At 32.8% G+C, this 14,632-nt stretch overlaps 1 protein-coding gene across 2 annotated transcripts in view; it reads left to right on the top strand.

Annotated features, from left to right (window-relative positions):
* Window positions 1-135: 135 nt before the first annotated feature.
* The window catches only part of LOC126817671 (putative elongator complex protein 1), a 28,408-nt gene continuing 13,911 nt past the window's right edge, over window positions 136-14,632 (top strand). The window contains exons 1-20 of one of the 2 annotated variants that reach the window (XM_050544773.1): window positions 136-214; window positions 1,654-1,833; window positions 2,186-2,338; window positions 2,687-2,768; window positions 3,005-3,085; window positions 3,689-3,774; window positions 4,031-4,130; window positions 4,604-4,694; window positions 4,869-4,992; window positions 5,608-5,710; window positions 6,705-6,929; window positions 8,568-8,744; window positions 10,044-10,140; window positions 10,726-10,884; window positions 11,175-11,281; window positions 11,981-12,078; window positions 12,207-12,260; window positions 12,507-12,609; window positions 12,730-12,919; window positions 14,375-14,533. In XM_050544773.1, the coding sequence (XP_050400730.1) occupies window positions 1,687-1,833; window positions 2,186-2,338; window positions 2,687-2,768; window positions 3,005-3,085; window positions 3,689-3,774; window positions 4,031-4,130; window positions 4,604-4,694; window positions 4,869-4,992; window positions 5,608-5,710; window positions 6,705-6,929; window positions 8,568-8,744; window positions 10,044-10,140; window positions 10,726-10,884; window positions 11,175-11,281; window positions 11,981-12,078; window positions 12,207-12,260; window positions 12,507-12,609; window positions 12,730-12,919; window positions 14,375-14,533 (2,336 nt within the window). In that variant the 5' untranslated portion in view covers window positions 136-214; window positions 1,654-1,686. Of the gene's footprint in view, window positions 242-1,653; window positions 1,834-2,185; window positions 2,339-2,686; window positions 2,769-3,004; window positions 3,086-3,688; window positions 3,775-4,030; window positions 4,131-4,603; window positions 4,695-4,868; window positions 4,993-5,607; window positions 5,711-6,704; window positions 6,930-8,567; window positions 8,745-10,043; window positions 10,141-10,725; window positions 10,885-11,174; window positions 11,282-11,980; window positions 12,079-12,206; window positions 12,261-12,506; window positions 12,610-12,729; window positions 12,920-14,374; window positions 14,534-14,632 lie in introns of both variants that reach the window. The other variant, XM_050544774.2, reaches the window with a different exon arrangement.

Genomic DNA, 14,632 nt, shown 5'->3' with positions numbered 1-14,632 from the left:
CACATGACTAATTGATTAAGCAACATATACTATATCATTTAACTATACATTTTGAATTAGGAACATAAAATATAAACGATAGGTAAACGGTATTACGTTTATCGTGTAATTTCGTGAACGGATTCTGCAGTTTTAAATCCAAGATGGCAGCGCCCATGTCTCCACGTTTGTTATGAAATATCGACTGATGAAATATGGAAAAATAAAATAATTGGTGTGTATATTTACGAGTTTTCTTAAGGTAACTTATACGAAAGACATCCCACATAAAGGAATCGAGTAGTTCTGTTGTAAAATACAGTAATTTATAGGAGATAAATCTGGAACTGAAAAAGTGGTCCAGTCACGGAGTGTAAAAAAATATTTGTTGTTTTTGTTTTTGTTTTTGTTTTTTTTTTTTAGAAAACAGACCAAATTTATCTGGTTTGTCGAAAACACTGATTATAGTGCCGATCACAATACTGGCATACCTGTACATGTAGTGTTAACAATTGTGGAACAAAATTTTATCTCTGTATTGTAGTATTTGTACTCAGTACTGTTATTAGTATTAGTAGGGGGGTTGGATGGACGAATGGTTAATAGCACGTGCGCGCTGTGCCTGTCATTGAGTCAGCTGGCGTGGTTTTGAATCCCAGGTTGTACGTGACAAGGAGTAGGGTTGCCTGTCCAACCTCGTGGGTTTCCTCCGGGTCCTCCAGTTTCCCCCCACTGCTAAAGACCCCTACGCGGAAGCGAATTATTGAAATAAAATTAAACCATATGTTGGTCCCGAAATGACCTAGTTTGTGATGAGTGGACGTTAAACCTCATTTCTCTCTCTCTCTTCAGTCAGTATTGTTTTTGTCACGATTATTAGAGTTTCACATTATATAGCTTGTATAAAAGGGAAGCTTGTTAACTCGTTCACCTTGCAAACAGGTCCACATTTAAGTCCAATACCATTGGTTGACTCTACAAGAAGGTTTTCTCCGACCTAGATTAGTTGTTGAATAAATTATGATGTCGTACACATTGGTCATGTGATACGCAGTAAACAATCATGGCTGCCTCCAGCAACTGTTTCACACTGGATGACGTATCCGAATTAAGTCTCATGACCAGAAAAAATCCCCTCTACGAAGGTATTACCCGGTATCCGAGTCTACCATCTATCACGACTGGAACATTGCTGAATTTCTCTTTTTTTGATGGTTGAAGACTACCATTTTTGATTTTGTAGCGAAGTAGTGCACTGACGTAAATATTTACTTTTTACATCCGAATTGTATTTTGAAACTTGTTGTGGGCGTATTAAGAGATTTTACCCAAAATCACAAGATCTCATTTGAAGGTAAATAATGAAGAAAGTTTTTGAAATACTTTGAGTTGATATTTTTTAACATTTTTTGTGTCAAAATGTCACTCGTAACCCCTACTTTCGATCTATGGTTTGGGATTATCGATATTTCTATTTAGCATGAACTTATAGAATTTCCAAGAAAACTTATCATTTTTTGGCATTTCCATGGTGTAGCCAAAAAGTGAACTGTAAGTTTCTTGGACTTGCATTTAGCATTGTTCATGCCAAATTTGATGAAAATCCATCCTGGCATAACTGAGAAAATTCGACTTTTGTTTGTTAAATATTGCAATGATGTATTTTTTTTTCAGTTTTAATTTAAGTTAAAGGATACCAGTACCATAATGAGAAATTTAAGACTTTTAGATGCCCGTCACTGTGTAGGAGATTATCTGGAGAATATCAGATGTATTAGTATTGATAATGATACTGGTATTGTTTATGCAGCTAGTCAGTTTATTGTATCAGGGATTGATTGTAATACTGACAAGGTATGATCCATGATTATTATCAACTTTAAAGATGAAGCATACATTCTCTTTTTCACCTGCCTAATTTGACATGGATGGAGTGATTCATGAATTACAAATTTAGCTTATGCTTCACAGATTTCTCCCTGTGAAGCTGGCAGGACAGCACCACACAAACAAAAACCATAAAACACACATATATATATCAAATCAAGTGAATGGATCCTGGGTATAGCTGTAAGTGTCCAGTGTCGGGTCTGCAATGATACAGACTTCACCTAAAATGAAAACGTTAGAACAGAAAAAAACAACTTAGCAATGAATACAGAAAATGATGAGACATGTCTTATTGCGTGACTCTGTGCTATTTCAGATTTGTCATCAGGTAGATATATGTAATAATAGTACAGATATAAAGATAGAAGGTGACGGTATTGTAGCTATTCAATTTATAGCTGATTTACAGACTGTTTGTATTGCTACAGTAGATGGTACACTGTTACAGTGGTCAGTTTTTAACAATGAGGTAAGATACTTCACATTTTTTTTTTTTTTAGCTCTCCAAGACTTCTAAATAGATGTTTTAAAAAGGTTTGCAGAAAATTTTAATGAAAAAAATTTAACATGTTTTTACCAATATATTTTTTGTAAAGTAAAAGTTATTGTATAAAATATGTATACTACACCTTCACCATACATCGATGTTGGGGTCAACAGAGTACATACTACAGCCATACAAAATAACGAGATCTCATGTCGTATACATGGTCTACATAATAATGCTGTCTATAGTGACGCCATCTGTATTAGCCAAACATAATTTATGTTGTAAAATTTAATAGTATGTATGAATTATGTACTATTGTTATTTTAGTTAGAAGAAGTGGGATGTGTATCTTGTGGTATTAAGGGAATGTGTTGGAGTCCTGATTTAGAATTAATTATACTGACAACAGGTAAAATAATCACATTTTCAAAATATTTCTAGAAATTAAAATAATAAAACAGTGATAATAAAAGTCAGTTTTCTGAGATTTCATTGAAATTAAATTTCAATGTCAGTCATCAGACAGTGACTGGCTCTAAAATGATCATTGATTACCAAATCATCAAACCTGTTTATTACAGGCATGTGGATACAGTATATGATGGAAAAATTTAAAGAATATTACCTTATTGTTTTGTATTTTAGGTGATGAGACATTTATTTTAATGACCAGAGAATATGACCCAGTATTGGAGACATCTTTACATTCAGATGAATTTGGTGATGGTAAGCTTAACTGTAAATCAATCAAAATTTTAAAGAGAACAAATGTTCAATTCCACATTATTGTTGATATTAATTTTATTATTCTGTGTTTTTAATGTATAATTCAGTGTTCTGAAGTATTTCTTTATATCAGTTAAACATGCATTATGCAAGAGAAAAATCTGCTTATTACAAGTCTTTCTTTAGGCCTGAAATGTTATCTAAATTATCAATTAGACATTAATTAACTTATCCAGACCATAATAAACTCTCGATGTCAAGGCTAGCCTTCGATGTTGGCTGGATTAGATTCCTATATGCCGCTAACGGCCGTTGATAATTAAATCAAAAAAAGTGGATAATCGAGACTTGCTGTTTATATTAATGATTTTAGTAATGATGACCGAGACTATGCCAAAATTTCACATGCTTCTTTCTCGGCTCATAGTGGATCAGTTTGACTGAAATTTTCAGCAAATTACCTTTACACTATCTAGTTTTTAACTTTTATAGCGAGAACTGCCATCTCGTTATCTTATCTCCCATAATGTATCTTTAATAAAGGTGAAAAATATAATTGAAGAAACTGTGCACTTCAACTGAAATAGTGATTTTATTTTTCAGCTGCCTTTGTAACTGTTGGTTGGGGAAAAAAAGAGACACAATTCCATGGTTCAGTAGGAAAAGGTGCAGCTAAAGAGAAACGAGTGGTAATTGTCTTTTTGATCAATCTATAGGTCACATCATTATACACAGAAACTCAAAATAAGATCATATTTGATTAATGCTGGTAGCCCATTCTCAATGGTGTGAAGAGAAATTGAAAAGATCAGCACTTTGACAACCAAATGCTATGAAAGAAGGCACTGTAACTGCAATTGAATAAATACTGTCAAATATACAAGACTGCCGAAACATCTGAACTTTAATACAAGTCATTCTATATTTTCTAATTTGTTGATATAGGAAGTAAAACCAGTTCAAAAATGGGATGATTTAAAGGCAAGAGTATCATGGAGGGGAGATGGTCAGTTCTTTGTTACATCAATAATTAACAGACAGTCTGGTAAGCCGAATGTTACTATGCAGTTAAGGTTATTCTAAATGCCTGTGTACATAACAGTATGCCATGCACAAGATTTCCAACATGGTCTCTTAAAGCATTCACCAATACAATCGCAGCTTCTACAAGACTAAAACAGGCTTTTAAGCATACAATCTCTGTTATAAAAACATGCCTTTGGAAATAAGCTATTAACCTTGTTGGTTTGTCGATAATGGAATGTCTAATAGTAACTCACATACAACAGGTACAATATAATTTACAGTAGACTATAATTATTCATCTGTGATGGACAATCTGTGGCAATGATCCTTGTTGTGCTGGATTTTAGACATTAGAAAAAACAAACAGTTATGATTATAGGACAAGTAAAATTCCAAAGCTTACATGTATATCTAGCATTTGTAGTAAAGAAATGTGATTGAAGTGTGTTGTGATATGTATATAAATTTGTTTATGGAATTTTGAATTAATAGGAGCTCGACAACTTCGTGTTTGGTCAAGGGAAGGTACTCTACATTCAACAAGTGAGCAGGTGGATGGTTTAGAACAGTCATTGGCTTGGAGGTAAAATATATCATACATTATATGATTTACATAGTACAAGTATGGTACTGGTAATATATGTTATATATTACATAAAAGAACAACTTTATATGGCATTTCTATATATGTACTAAAGAAATAGTTAAACATGATTTAATATTAACACTATTGTTAACTTTTAATATTTTTTTTAAGACCTAGTGGAAGCTTGGTTGCATCAGCACAAAGAAGTGCAAATAAACATGAAATTGTTTTCTTTGAAAAGAATGGTTTACGTCATGGAGAGTTTACATTGGCATTTGGTGAAACCAATATAAAGGTATGTACAGTATATAATAAGTTGAACCTTGTTAATATGCACGTTTGGATTTCCATAAAATTGTCTGAAGTAACCAAATTCTCAATTGCTGAATCACATCAGTTTTTATATTTTTTACAATTTCCGTGAATGAACATCTATATAATAAAGGATCTGCAATCTCTGATGACTGAAATCGGTTACTATGTCTATTACCGTAGTAGTATACATTCATTCTGATGGTTTCGCTCAATCACCTATGTTAGCCATTATTGGCACATTGAAAAATAAACTTTTTTAGCGCCAGCATTTGAATTGTAAAACAACAAAAACATATAAATACCTAACACACTACGATATTTTACTTTGGCTAATCAGTTGTTGTATGGTGCTGATATGATAATATTGTTGTATGATGCCGACATGATTTCAGGTCTGAGGTATACAGGCAAAGGTTCAATACTGAACTCTTAAATAAAAATATATGGGCCTTAAAGTCATTTGTCCGAAAGTCATGAATTCTATGTTATCTGCATCTGGAAAAACAGGACTGTACTGTATGTATGTAACTAGCTTTGTGTAAGATTATAATTATAATATTTATAATCAATTTGTATTGTTTTTTTATAAAAACAGGTTGAAGAATTATTGTGGAATGTTGATTCAACTGTTTTATGTGTCTGGTGTAAAGAACTTCCTACATCAGGATCAGACGATAATTTTAAACCCAAATCATATGGTAAATATATGAAACCCTTTAAGAATGCTAAGTACAGAATTTGAATATCATAACTTAGATTTCTATATATTTGCTGCCAACTTCACTGCAAACTATGCTACTTAATCAGATATTTGATAACTTTTAAGTTTCTAAGTCAATTCTCCTAAAATGTAATTGTCCCCTGCCTTTCAAAGAAAGCAAGGGACTATTAGAATGGGTTCGTCTATCTGCCCGTCTGTCTGGATGTCTGTCTGTCCATCACACTTTTGGGGAAACAATAACTTTCCTTCTAATTGAGCTAAAATGTTCTCACTTGGTGTAGGTGTTTCATAGGTCAATGCCTTGATGGAGTTCGAAGATGAGCATTATCTGCTTAGGGTAAGTAGAGATATTCAATTTGATTGGTTGATGCTTTGGGACACAATAACTTTAGTTCTAATTAAGTGAGATTGATGAAATTTGGTGTAAAGTTTCATTACATCAATACTTTGACTAAGTTTTATAATGGGCATTGGTGTAGGCGTTGATTGGGTGAATGTCTTGATGAAGTTCAAAGATGATCATGTCAATTCTGTTAATTGAGGTATAGATGTTCATTAGGCGATTGTCTTGACTGAGTTCAATGATTAATATTTCCCATTAAAGCTAAGCAAAGCTGAGCAATTTCTTTGGTCGATGCTTTGAGACAAGATGACTTTGATTCTAACTGATGGAGAGTGATGAAACTTAGTATATAGTTTCACACACTACCAGGTACTTCAAAACCTGAGTTTGATAGTGAACATTTTATGCTTAGACTAAGCATAGATAATCAGTTTGATTACTCGATACTTTTGAAAAAGATACATGTACAATTAATTAATATGTGTCATCTGGTTTGTTTTGTTTGTTTTTTTTATTTTGGTGGGGGAAATCAGCCTCACTGTTGGCTTGTTAAATTTATTTATCATTTGTTATGTGTGTATTTTATATTCTGTTCAAATCAAAGAATAGATTTATTGTATCCTTTAAGTTCAATTGTGGACTGTCAACAACTACCACTGGTACCAGAAACAGTCACTTGAGTTTGATCCAGATCAGAAGGTGTCAGCAATTCAATGGGACCCAGAACATGCATATCGTCTACATATGACAACAAGTGGAAGGCACTATCATCAATATACATGGTCCTGGACAACCAACTGTTCATCAGGTGGAATTGAAACTGATATGGCTACTTGTGGAGTTATTGACGGAAGTAAGAACATTTTCTTACATGAACATAGTAATAAGAGAAGCAGGATTGTGCTTTAAATAATATTTATGTATTTACATCTTTAATCTTAATGTCTTCAAGATACATTCAATTTTTTATCTAGCCATATAATTTTTGTTAACTGCCCCCATTCTCATGTGGATGTATATTGTCGTCGCCCATGTACGTCCGGATGTCCATCCGTCCACATATTGTTTGTGGACACTCTACAGGTCACATTTCTTATCTGATTTGGACGAAACTCGTTATATAGGTTTATCTCCAAAAGATCTTGGTTCCTTTAAATATTGGCATGTATCAAACCATAACTTCATGGATTATGGCCCCTGATTGTACGAAAAATCATGTTTTTAGCAGGTGGACACTCTAGAGGTCACAATTTTCATCTGATTTTGATGAATCTTGGTTTCTTTTGATATTCACGCATATGGGATGAATTAATGCCCTTGATTGTACAAAAAATCATCTTTTTAGCTTGTGGTTCTTCTAGAGATCACAATTTTTATCTGATTTAAAAAAATGTTTGTAAATGTCACCGTTATACCCTTATGATGGTTAAGTTTGAATTTCGTAATTTTTAGCTTGTGGTTCTTCTAGAGATCACAATTTTTATCTGATTTAAAAAAATGTTTGAAAATGTCACAGTTACACCCTAATGATGGTTGAGTTTAAATTCGATATTTGCGCATTTCAGACTAGAACTTCCTGGATTATGGTCCCTGATTGTACAAAAAATCGCTTTTTTTGTTAGCTTGTTCTCTATCATTCTCTTGCAAAATAAGGGTGTATCTTGCCTGGCAGCTGCTGGTTCTATTTTGATATCCATTTTGAGTATGACCATTAGATGGTATATTGTGCATGTTTATTAATTCATCAAATGATTTGACATAATTTTTACAGGCTTGATAAATGTTAGGAGGGCAGAACCTGCTATGCCCGAAAACAATTTTGGGTTACAGGCATCTAGGGACCAGCCCCCCCCCCCCCCTGCCCCAAAGTAAATTTGACGGACGCAATTGCGTTTTCTTGCTATTCCAGTCCCTGAATACAGCAAGTGGTCTAATATAGCCTAACTTAGGTGGCTGACTCGAATTCCAATCAATCATTTACAGTCCACGGAGAATACAGCAACTTCTATATAGCCTACGTTACGTGGCTTACCTGAATCCCAAGCAACCAATCAATCGTCACGGGGTATGCAGGCCCCATACTCTCCGAAATTTTTAAAAAAACTTAACTGCCGCATATGCGTTTTTCTGCTATTCTGGCCCGTGAGTTAAGTAACTTCAAACTTTCCAATCATTTTGTAACCAATATCCCACTCTATGCCACCCTGAATTCCCAACATGTCGCACAAAGTTGAGTGGCTCCAGGCAAAATGTTTTAATCCATAGTCAATTCAGTACAAATTCATGGTATTCAATTAAAAGAAAAGTAAAATTAGTGTTTTATTAGATTTCGGGCACTTTATTTGGCAACACGGTGAAATAATAATTTTTGTTTTCACTTTACCTGTCTGTCAAAAAGTCAGATTATCTGAAAGTTAGGGGGGAAGCGCCCCCCCCCCCCCCCAGTTCGTATGCCTGTGATTTTTACAATGTGATGGGTTTTTTTTTACAGATAAAGTTTTGGTTACACCATTTAGAACTATGGTTGTTCCTCCACCCATGTCTGCATATAATTTAGATGTTCATGCAGCAGTTGATCAAGTAGTATTTTGTCAGGATGAAAATAGTAATGATATAGCTGTTTTATTACAAAACAATACACTAGCTATTTATACATTTAATGAGGAAAGTAAGTAAGATGTCATAAGCATCCCTACCCCTTCAATAATGCTCACATTTCAAAAGTATTTATTTTTGTCCCCCGCCTTTTCAAAGAAAGCAGGGGACTATTAAAATGCTTTCTGAGTATAGATTCATTATATCAATACATTGACTGAGTTTGATGATGAAAATTTTCTTCATAGGCTAAGTAGCGATAAGCAATTTGATTGGTCAAGACTTTGGAACATAACAATTCTGCTTTTAATTGAGGTATAGATGTTCATTAGGCGAATATCTTGACTAAGTTCAATGATAAATATTTCCCATTAAAGCTAAGCAGAGCTAAGCAATTTCTTTGGTCTATGATTTGGGATAAGATAACTTTGATTCTAACTGATGGAGAGTGGTGAAACTTAATGTATAGTTTCACTCACTACCCGGTACTTCAAAACCTGAGTTTGATAGTGAACATTTTATGCTTAGACTAAGCATAGATAGTCAGTTTGATTGATTGATACTTTTGAAACAAATAAATGTGCTGTTAATTAATATGTGTCATCTGTTTATTTTGGGATTTCGGCAAAGGACATCAGCCTCACTGTTGGTTTGTTTTTTTTATTAATTATTTAATTAAGAAAACAAATAACAAAAATGTCAATGGTAGATAAATTCCTGACCTAAATTTAATCTGTTTAAAGTGGCACCATCAAAAGATTTTACCCAACACTTATTGATGACTCTTGCTTATTAGTATTGTCTTTCAAGAAAGCTGAATGTTGCTAAATTCATCATAAATATGAAAAGGAATTGAACCATAATTCGACCGATAGACCTTTTAGAGATTCAACTTTAACAATTTGATATTTTGGAATTGATTCAAAATCCCTTAAATGACAATTAATGCCTTTAATATATTAGTCTGCTTTGTTTAATGTCAAACTGTAAATCATATTGTCTGTTAGAGAGCTAACTGGCTGCGGTCCAGTCCGTATCCATAATCTCAAGGAATTCCAAGCCCAGGGTAGCAACACTTATCTATAAAACAACTGGAGAAACTAAATTACTTATCTGTCAAATTTGATCAAAAAATACTTTTACTTATTTTAAGATTGATTTATTTGAGTATCAAGGAACTATATATTTTTTTAATCTGAATTGTACAATGTTTCGTCATAATCAAAGATTTGCATAGCAATATCAGACTAATAATCTGAAACAAAGTAAATTGTTTTATGTCTCAAAATAAGAATAGAATAAAATGCAGATATACAATATAAAGGTTTTGAGATTGTTTGATATTTAAAGATATTTATAATTATAATATCAGATAATATAGATATTTGCAAAGCTGTAACTATGGCATCCGCCGGTGGTACTGGTTTTACAGTTAAGTGTAAAATTCCTTCATATCAAGGTTTATATAGGTAAGATGTGTTTTATTACCTTATAAATCAGAATTTATTTTTTTCTAAAACTTCACATGACCTGATTTCCAGAGATGGTGAATTGCAGATGAAAGTTACTTCTTTTTCAAATCTCATTGCATACAATCTGATTAAAATACAGACCCTATTTCGTTTCGTTTTTTATAGTTTAAAATTTCATTTTACTTGTCTTTACTACACTAGAGTCTGGAAGAGATGTTAATCATTGATGTGTTCTGGATGCTGTGAGGGATTAGCCAATGAAACTGTCTGTTACGGCGCGCTTTTGGCATGAGCTGCACAGAACTGTGGGTAATCTAATAGAAACATCAATGCTGATTGGTTAATCAAATATCTGATGTCATAGGGTCAAAAGCCGCTCGTATGACCTATGAAGTGACCCCCCCAAAAAAAAAGCAAAAAAAACAAACTTATCAGATCTTCATGTAGTGTAGGTCATCGAAAGTTTAAAAAATGAAACAAAATAACAAAATATAGATCTGTATTTTAATCAGATTGCATTGCATACTAGTATATGTGAAAAAGAATTACTGTTATGATAAATCTGTTTTATTTGTATTTCAGTTTTGAAGGATTTGATGTTGATAAATATCCGCTAAACATATATCACCTATTGTGGATAAAATCTGATGTGTTTATATGTTGTTGTGTCAATCTAGATAATAATACTTCTACACTATTTAAATTTCAACTAGATACTACAAAGAATCAGTTAAAAATAAGGTACTTTGATTTTACTGTAGTAAATTGATGCAGTTTAAAGATATATATCCTCAAATATTGCAATTCTAAATACATTACCACAGATTGACAAACATGCCTAAAGCTAAACTACCAGGAGAAATCAATCTATTTCCCAAAATATCTTCTGAGATACCTCACCTCAAGGGAAGCTTTTTTGACAATCAAAATGTTTTTTTAAGTAGCCAACATTTTGTAGTACACATTCTGATGAATGGATGATTGCTGACTTTACCTGACAACTTACACGAACATTTTAATATTTATTACAGAAACAAAATTGAAGTAGAAAATTATGTTTATAATGTATGTAATTGTTTACGACCACAACATGTAGCTGTTCAACTTATTGATGGTACAGTACTCAAGTATGATTCAGGTAAGAACACCTTATTGATAGTACAGTACTCGGGTATGATTTGTTCACATAAAGTTACATGGCTCCAATTTAGACATTGTTGACTTCTGAATTCTTGTACTATAATAGTCTCCATCATTCAGACAAATATTCTACGAATATAAGTCTGGATGGGTTGTAAACATTTGAGAATAACTAGGTCATTGGCTAAATTATCCAGTCTTTTACGTTATCATGTACTAAATCAACTTTTTTCAGTCAGAGATCGTAATAAGGGAGGTAAATAGCCCTAAAACAAGATATCGACGCCCATGAAATTAATTTAAGAATTGCCATTTCAGACAAATCTATTTGCATTGCCTGTTCAATATCCAACAATCCTAAAAAGTTTATGGTAAAATTTCTCTCTTCAAGGATCACATCTAGTTTTATTCATCCTTATTTGTCATCACGATTCATGTTTGTTTGTAATAATGCATGAATTATGGGATTCATTTTGCGAAGGGGTGCAACTCGTTCTTGACTTTAGCTAAAAAGTTCCATTGCCCATGCATTACCAGGAGTTCGTTTGTATTATGTGTTTTTGATTGTCCAGTAAAATTTCATCAAATGTGGACATCTAGCATAGACCTTCCGAAGTACTCCGAATGTTGAAGACTAGGGGGTTCAGGGGATTTAGTAAATTTTTGTTTGATTTCTTATTATACTTTTGATTTTTAGAAAATGACACTTTGTTGCCGTGGGAAACCCCTGATGCTATGGAAATGAAATTCCCATCACCATGTTCTACAATAGCAGTTTGCCAAATCAGTGGACTGGTTAGTTTAAATTCATTATCCATTATAACCACACGTTCATACATTCAGTAACTGGATAATTTTATCAGATTTAGTTGACAATACAATCAGAAATTAAATTTCTACTATAATTTATTTTGATTTTTCAGGAAGTAATAATTGGTTTAACAGATAGATATCGTTTCTATGTTAACAACGTGGAGGTAAGAAAGAGTTTATGGAACGTTATAAACAAAATTTGCTAAATACATGTAGCAATCGCCCATTTTGATCCCCAATATTTCAAAAACTTTCAAAGTGTATCAAAACTTTTCTGATCCTTGATTTCTCCTAGATCTTATCTATAATATTATATTATGTTGTACAAATGAAACTGGAATCTGTATATACATGTCAGTACTGTATTTCTATGTTACAATCTAAAAACCAAGACAGATTTTATGTTTCAGGTGGCATCTAACTGTACATCATTTGCTATACATACAGACTTCTTATTATTAACAACTTTAAGTCATACATGTCGCTGTATAAGTTTAAATACCAAATTAAAAGGTATGTAATAAGGTATTTATTTTATGACAATAGTATAAACCTTGCCTTGTATATGCTTTTAAAGTTATCTTAAACATTCCTGATTATACAGAAATGCTAAATTTAGTGTTTGTTTTACAGATTTACCAAGTTTATCAGATGGTAAAGAACATCCATTTGATGAATCTATACGTCGTGTTGAAAGAGGTTCTCGTATTGTATTAGTTGTACCGGATGATACTAAACTTATTCTACAGATGCCTCGTGGTAATCTTGAAGGAATTTATCCTAGAGCTTTAATACTTTCAGCTGTTAGACATTATCTTGATAGGTAAGTTGGTCCATTCCACAAAGACCTTATCTTGATAGGTGAGCTGGTTCATTCCACATAGACATTATCTTGATGGGTGAACTGGTCCATTTCACATAGACATTATCTTGATGAGTGAGCTGTTACAATACCACATAGACATTATTTTGATGGGTGAACTGCTCCGTTCCACATAGACATTATCTTGATAGGTGAACTGGTCCATTCCACATAGACATTATCTTGATGGGAGAGCTGGTTAAGGCTGGGAATACATATAAGAAATTTCAATATCGATTATCGGCAAGAATTTGTCAGCGATTATCGATAATAATCGATTATCAATCATTCTTCCGGAAAAACCGAACTTTACCGACCTGTTATGTGTGTTGATCGAGTTACAGTAGTGTTATTATCCTAGTCTAATACTGTGCCGATGTACGTAAAAAAAACAATTAATGTAAAATAATTAGTTGCTAAATGTAGGATTAACTTGAGTATTATTCTAAGTTTTGTTCTTGATTCATTTGAACCTTTTTTTTATTCCAATATCTCCGATAAATACAAAGACAATACATGGTTCCTCTTTGCAAGTTACTGGCGATCACACAGTGTTACTAATAATAGAATAAAATATAATAGAAGGCGTCTATTGATTGGACAATAAAAAAATAACAACAAAAACAACGAAAATATTAAAATAATGTATTTAATCTTAAAGTTTAGTTTTTTTACAATAATATATATTTAAAATGTGCCAGTTTGTAAGCAGAGGGGGAAAATAGTTGTTGTGTTGACGTTGTGTATTCGTTCATTCGTCTGCATGCCAGACTACGGCAAGTTCAGTCATGTGAAAGTGACCGTAACTTGCCGTCAGAAGGTAAATATACCGATAATCGATATTTGAATTTCAATATCGATTATCGTATCGCTAAATAACTTCTTCCGATTATCGATTATATCGATATTTTAGTCCAGCCTTAGAGCTGGTTCATTCCACATAGACATGATCTTGATGGGTGAGCCGGTCCATTTCACATAGATATGATCTTGATGTGTGAGCCGGTCCATTCCACATAGACATTATCTTGATGGGTGAGCTGGTCCATACCACATAGACATTATCTTGATGGGTGAGCTGGTTCATTCCACATAGACATGATCTTTATGGGTGAGCTGGTCCATTTCACATAGATATGATCTTGGTGGGTGAGCAGGTCCATTCCACATAGACATTCTTTTGATAGGTAAGTTTGTGATTTTTTAGAATTATTCAAAAAAATGCCATGGAGACAGTGGTCATTCTTGTAAATTTACTTCTTAATAAGTCTGACCATTGAATGAAGGTCTTGTTTTCAGTAAGCCTAAAATCTGCTTGTTTAATGTAACCCTGTGTCAATAGGAATAGAAAAAAACTTTCTAAATAAAGTGTTTGTTCATTAGTTTTAATGGACTTGTTTTATTTTTCTGTTGCAGAATAAAGTTTAAGGAAGCATTTACTACAATGAAGAAACATCGTATTAATATGAATTTAATATATGATCATAATCCACAAATATTTCTTAAGCATGTTGAAGATTTTGTAACACAAATAAACAGTGTAAATGACTTGAACATCTTCCTAACTGGATTACAGTAAGTTTATCAATATTATGTAATTATGACTTTTATAGAAGTAATCAACATGTAAATTAACACATAAATACCTACTAGAAATGGTTTAATTCCACTGAT

This window comes from Patella vulgata, chromosome 4 (genome assembly GCF_932274485.2).
Source record: "Patella vulgata chromosome 4, xgPatVulg1.2, whole genome shotgun sequence".
Taxonomy (NCBI): Eukaryota; Metazoa; Mollusca; class Gastropoda; family Patellidae; genus Patella; species Patella vulgata.
The sequence above is the reverse complement of the archived record's forward strand: the minus strand, read 5'-3'. Positions and strand labels throughout refer to the sequence as shown.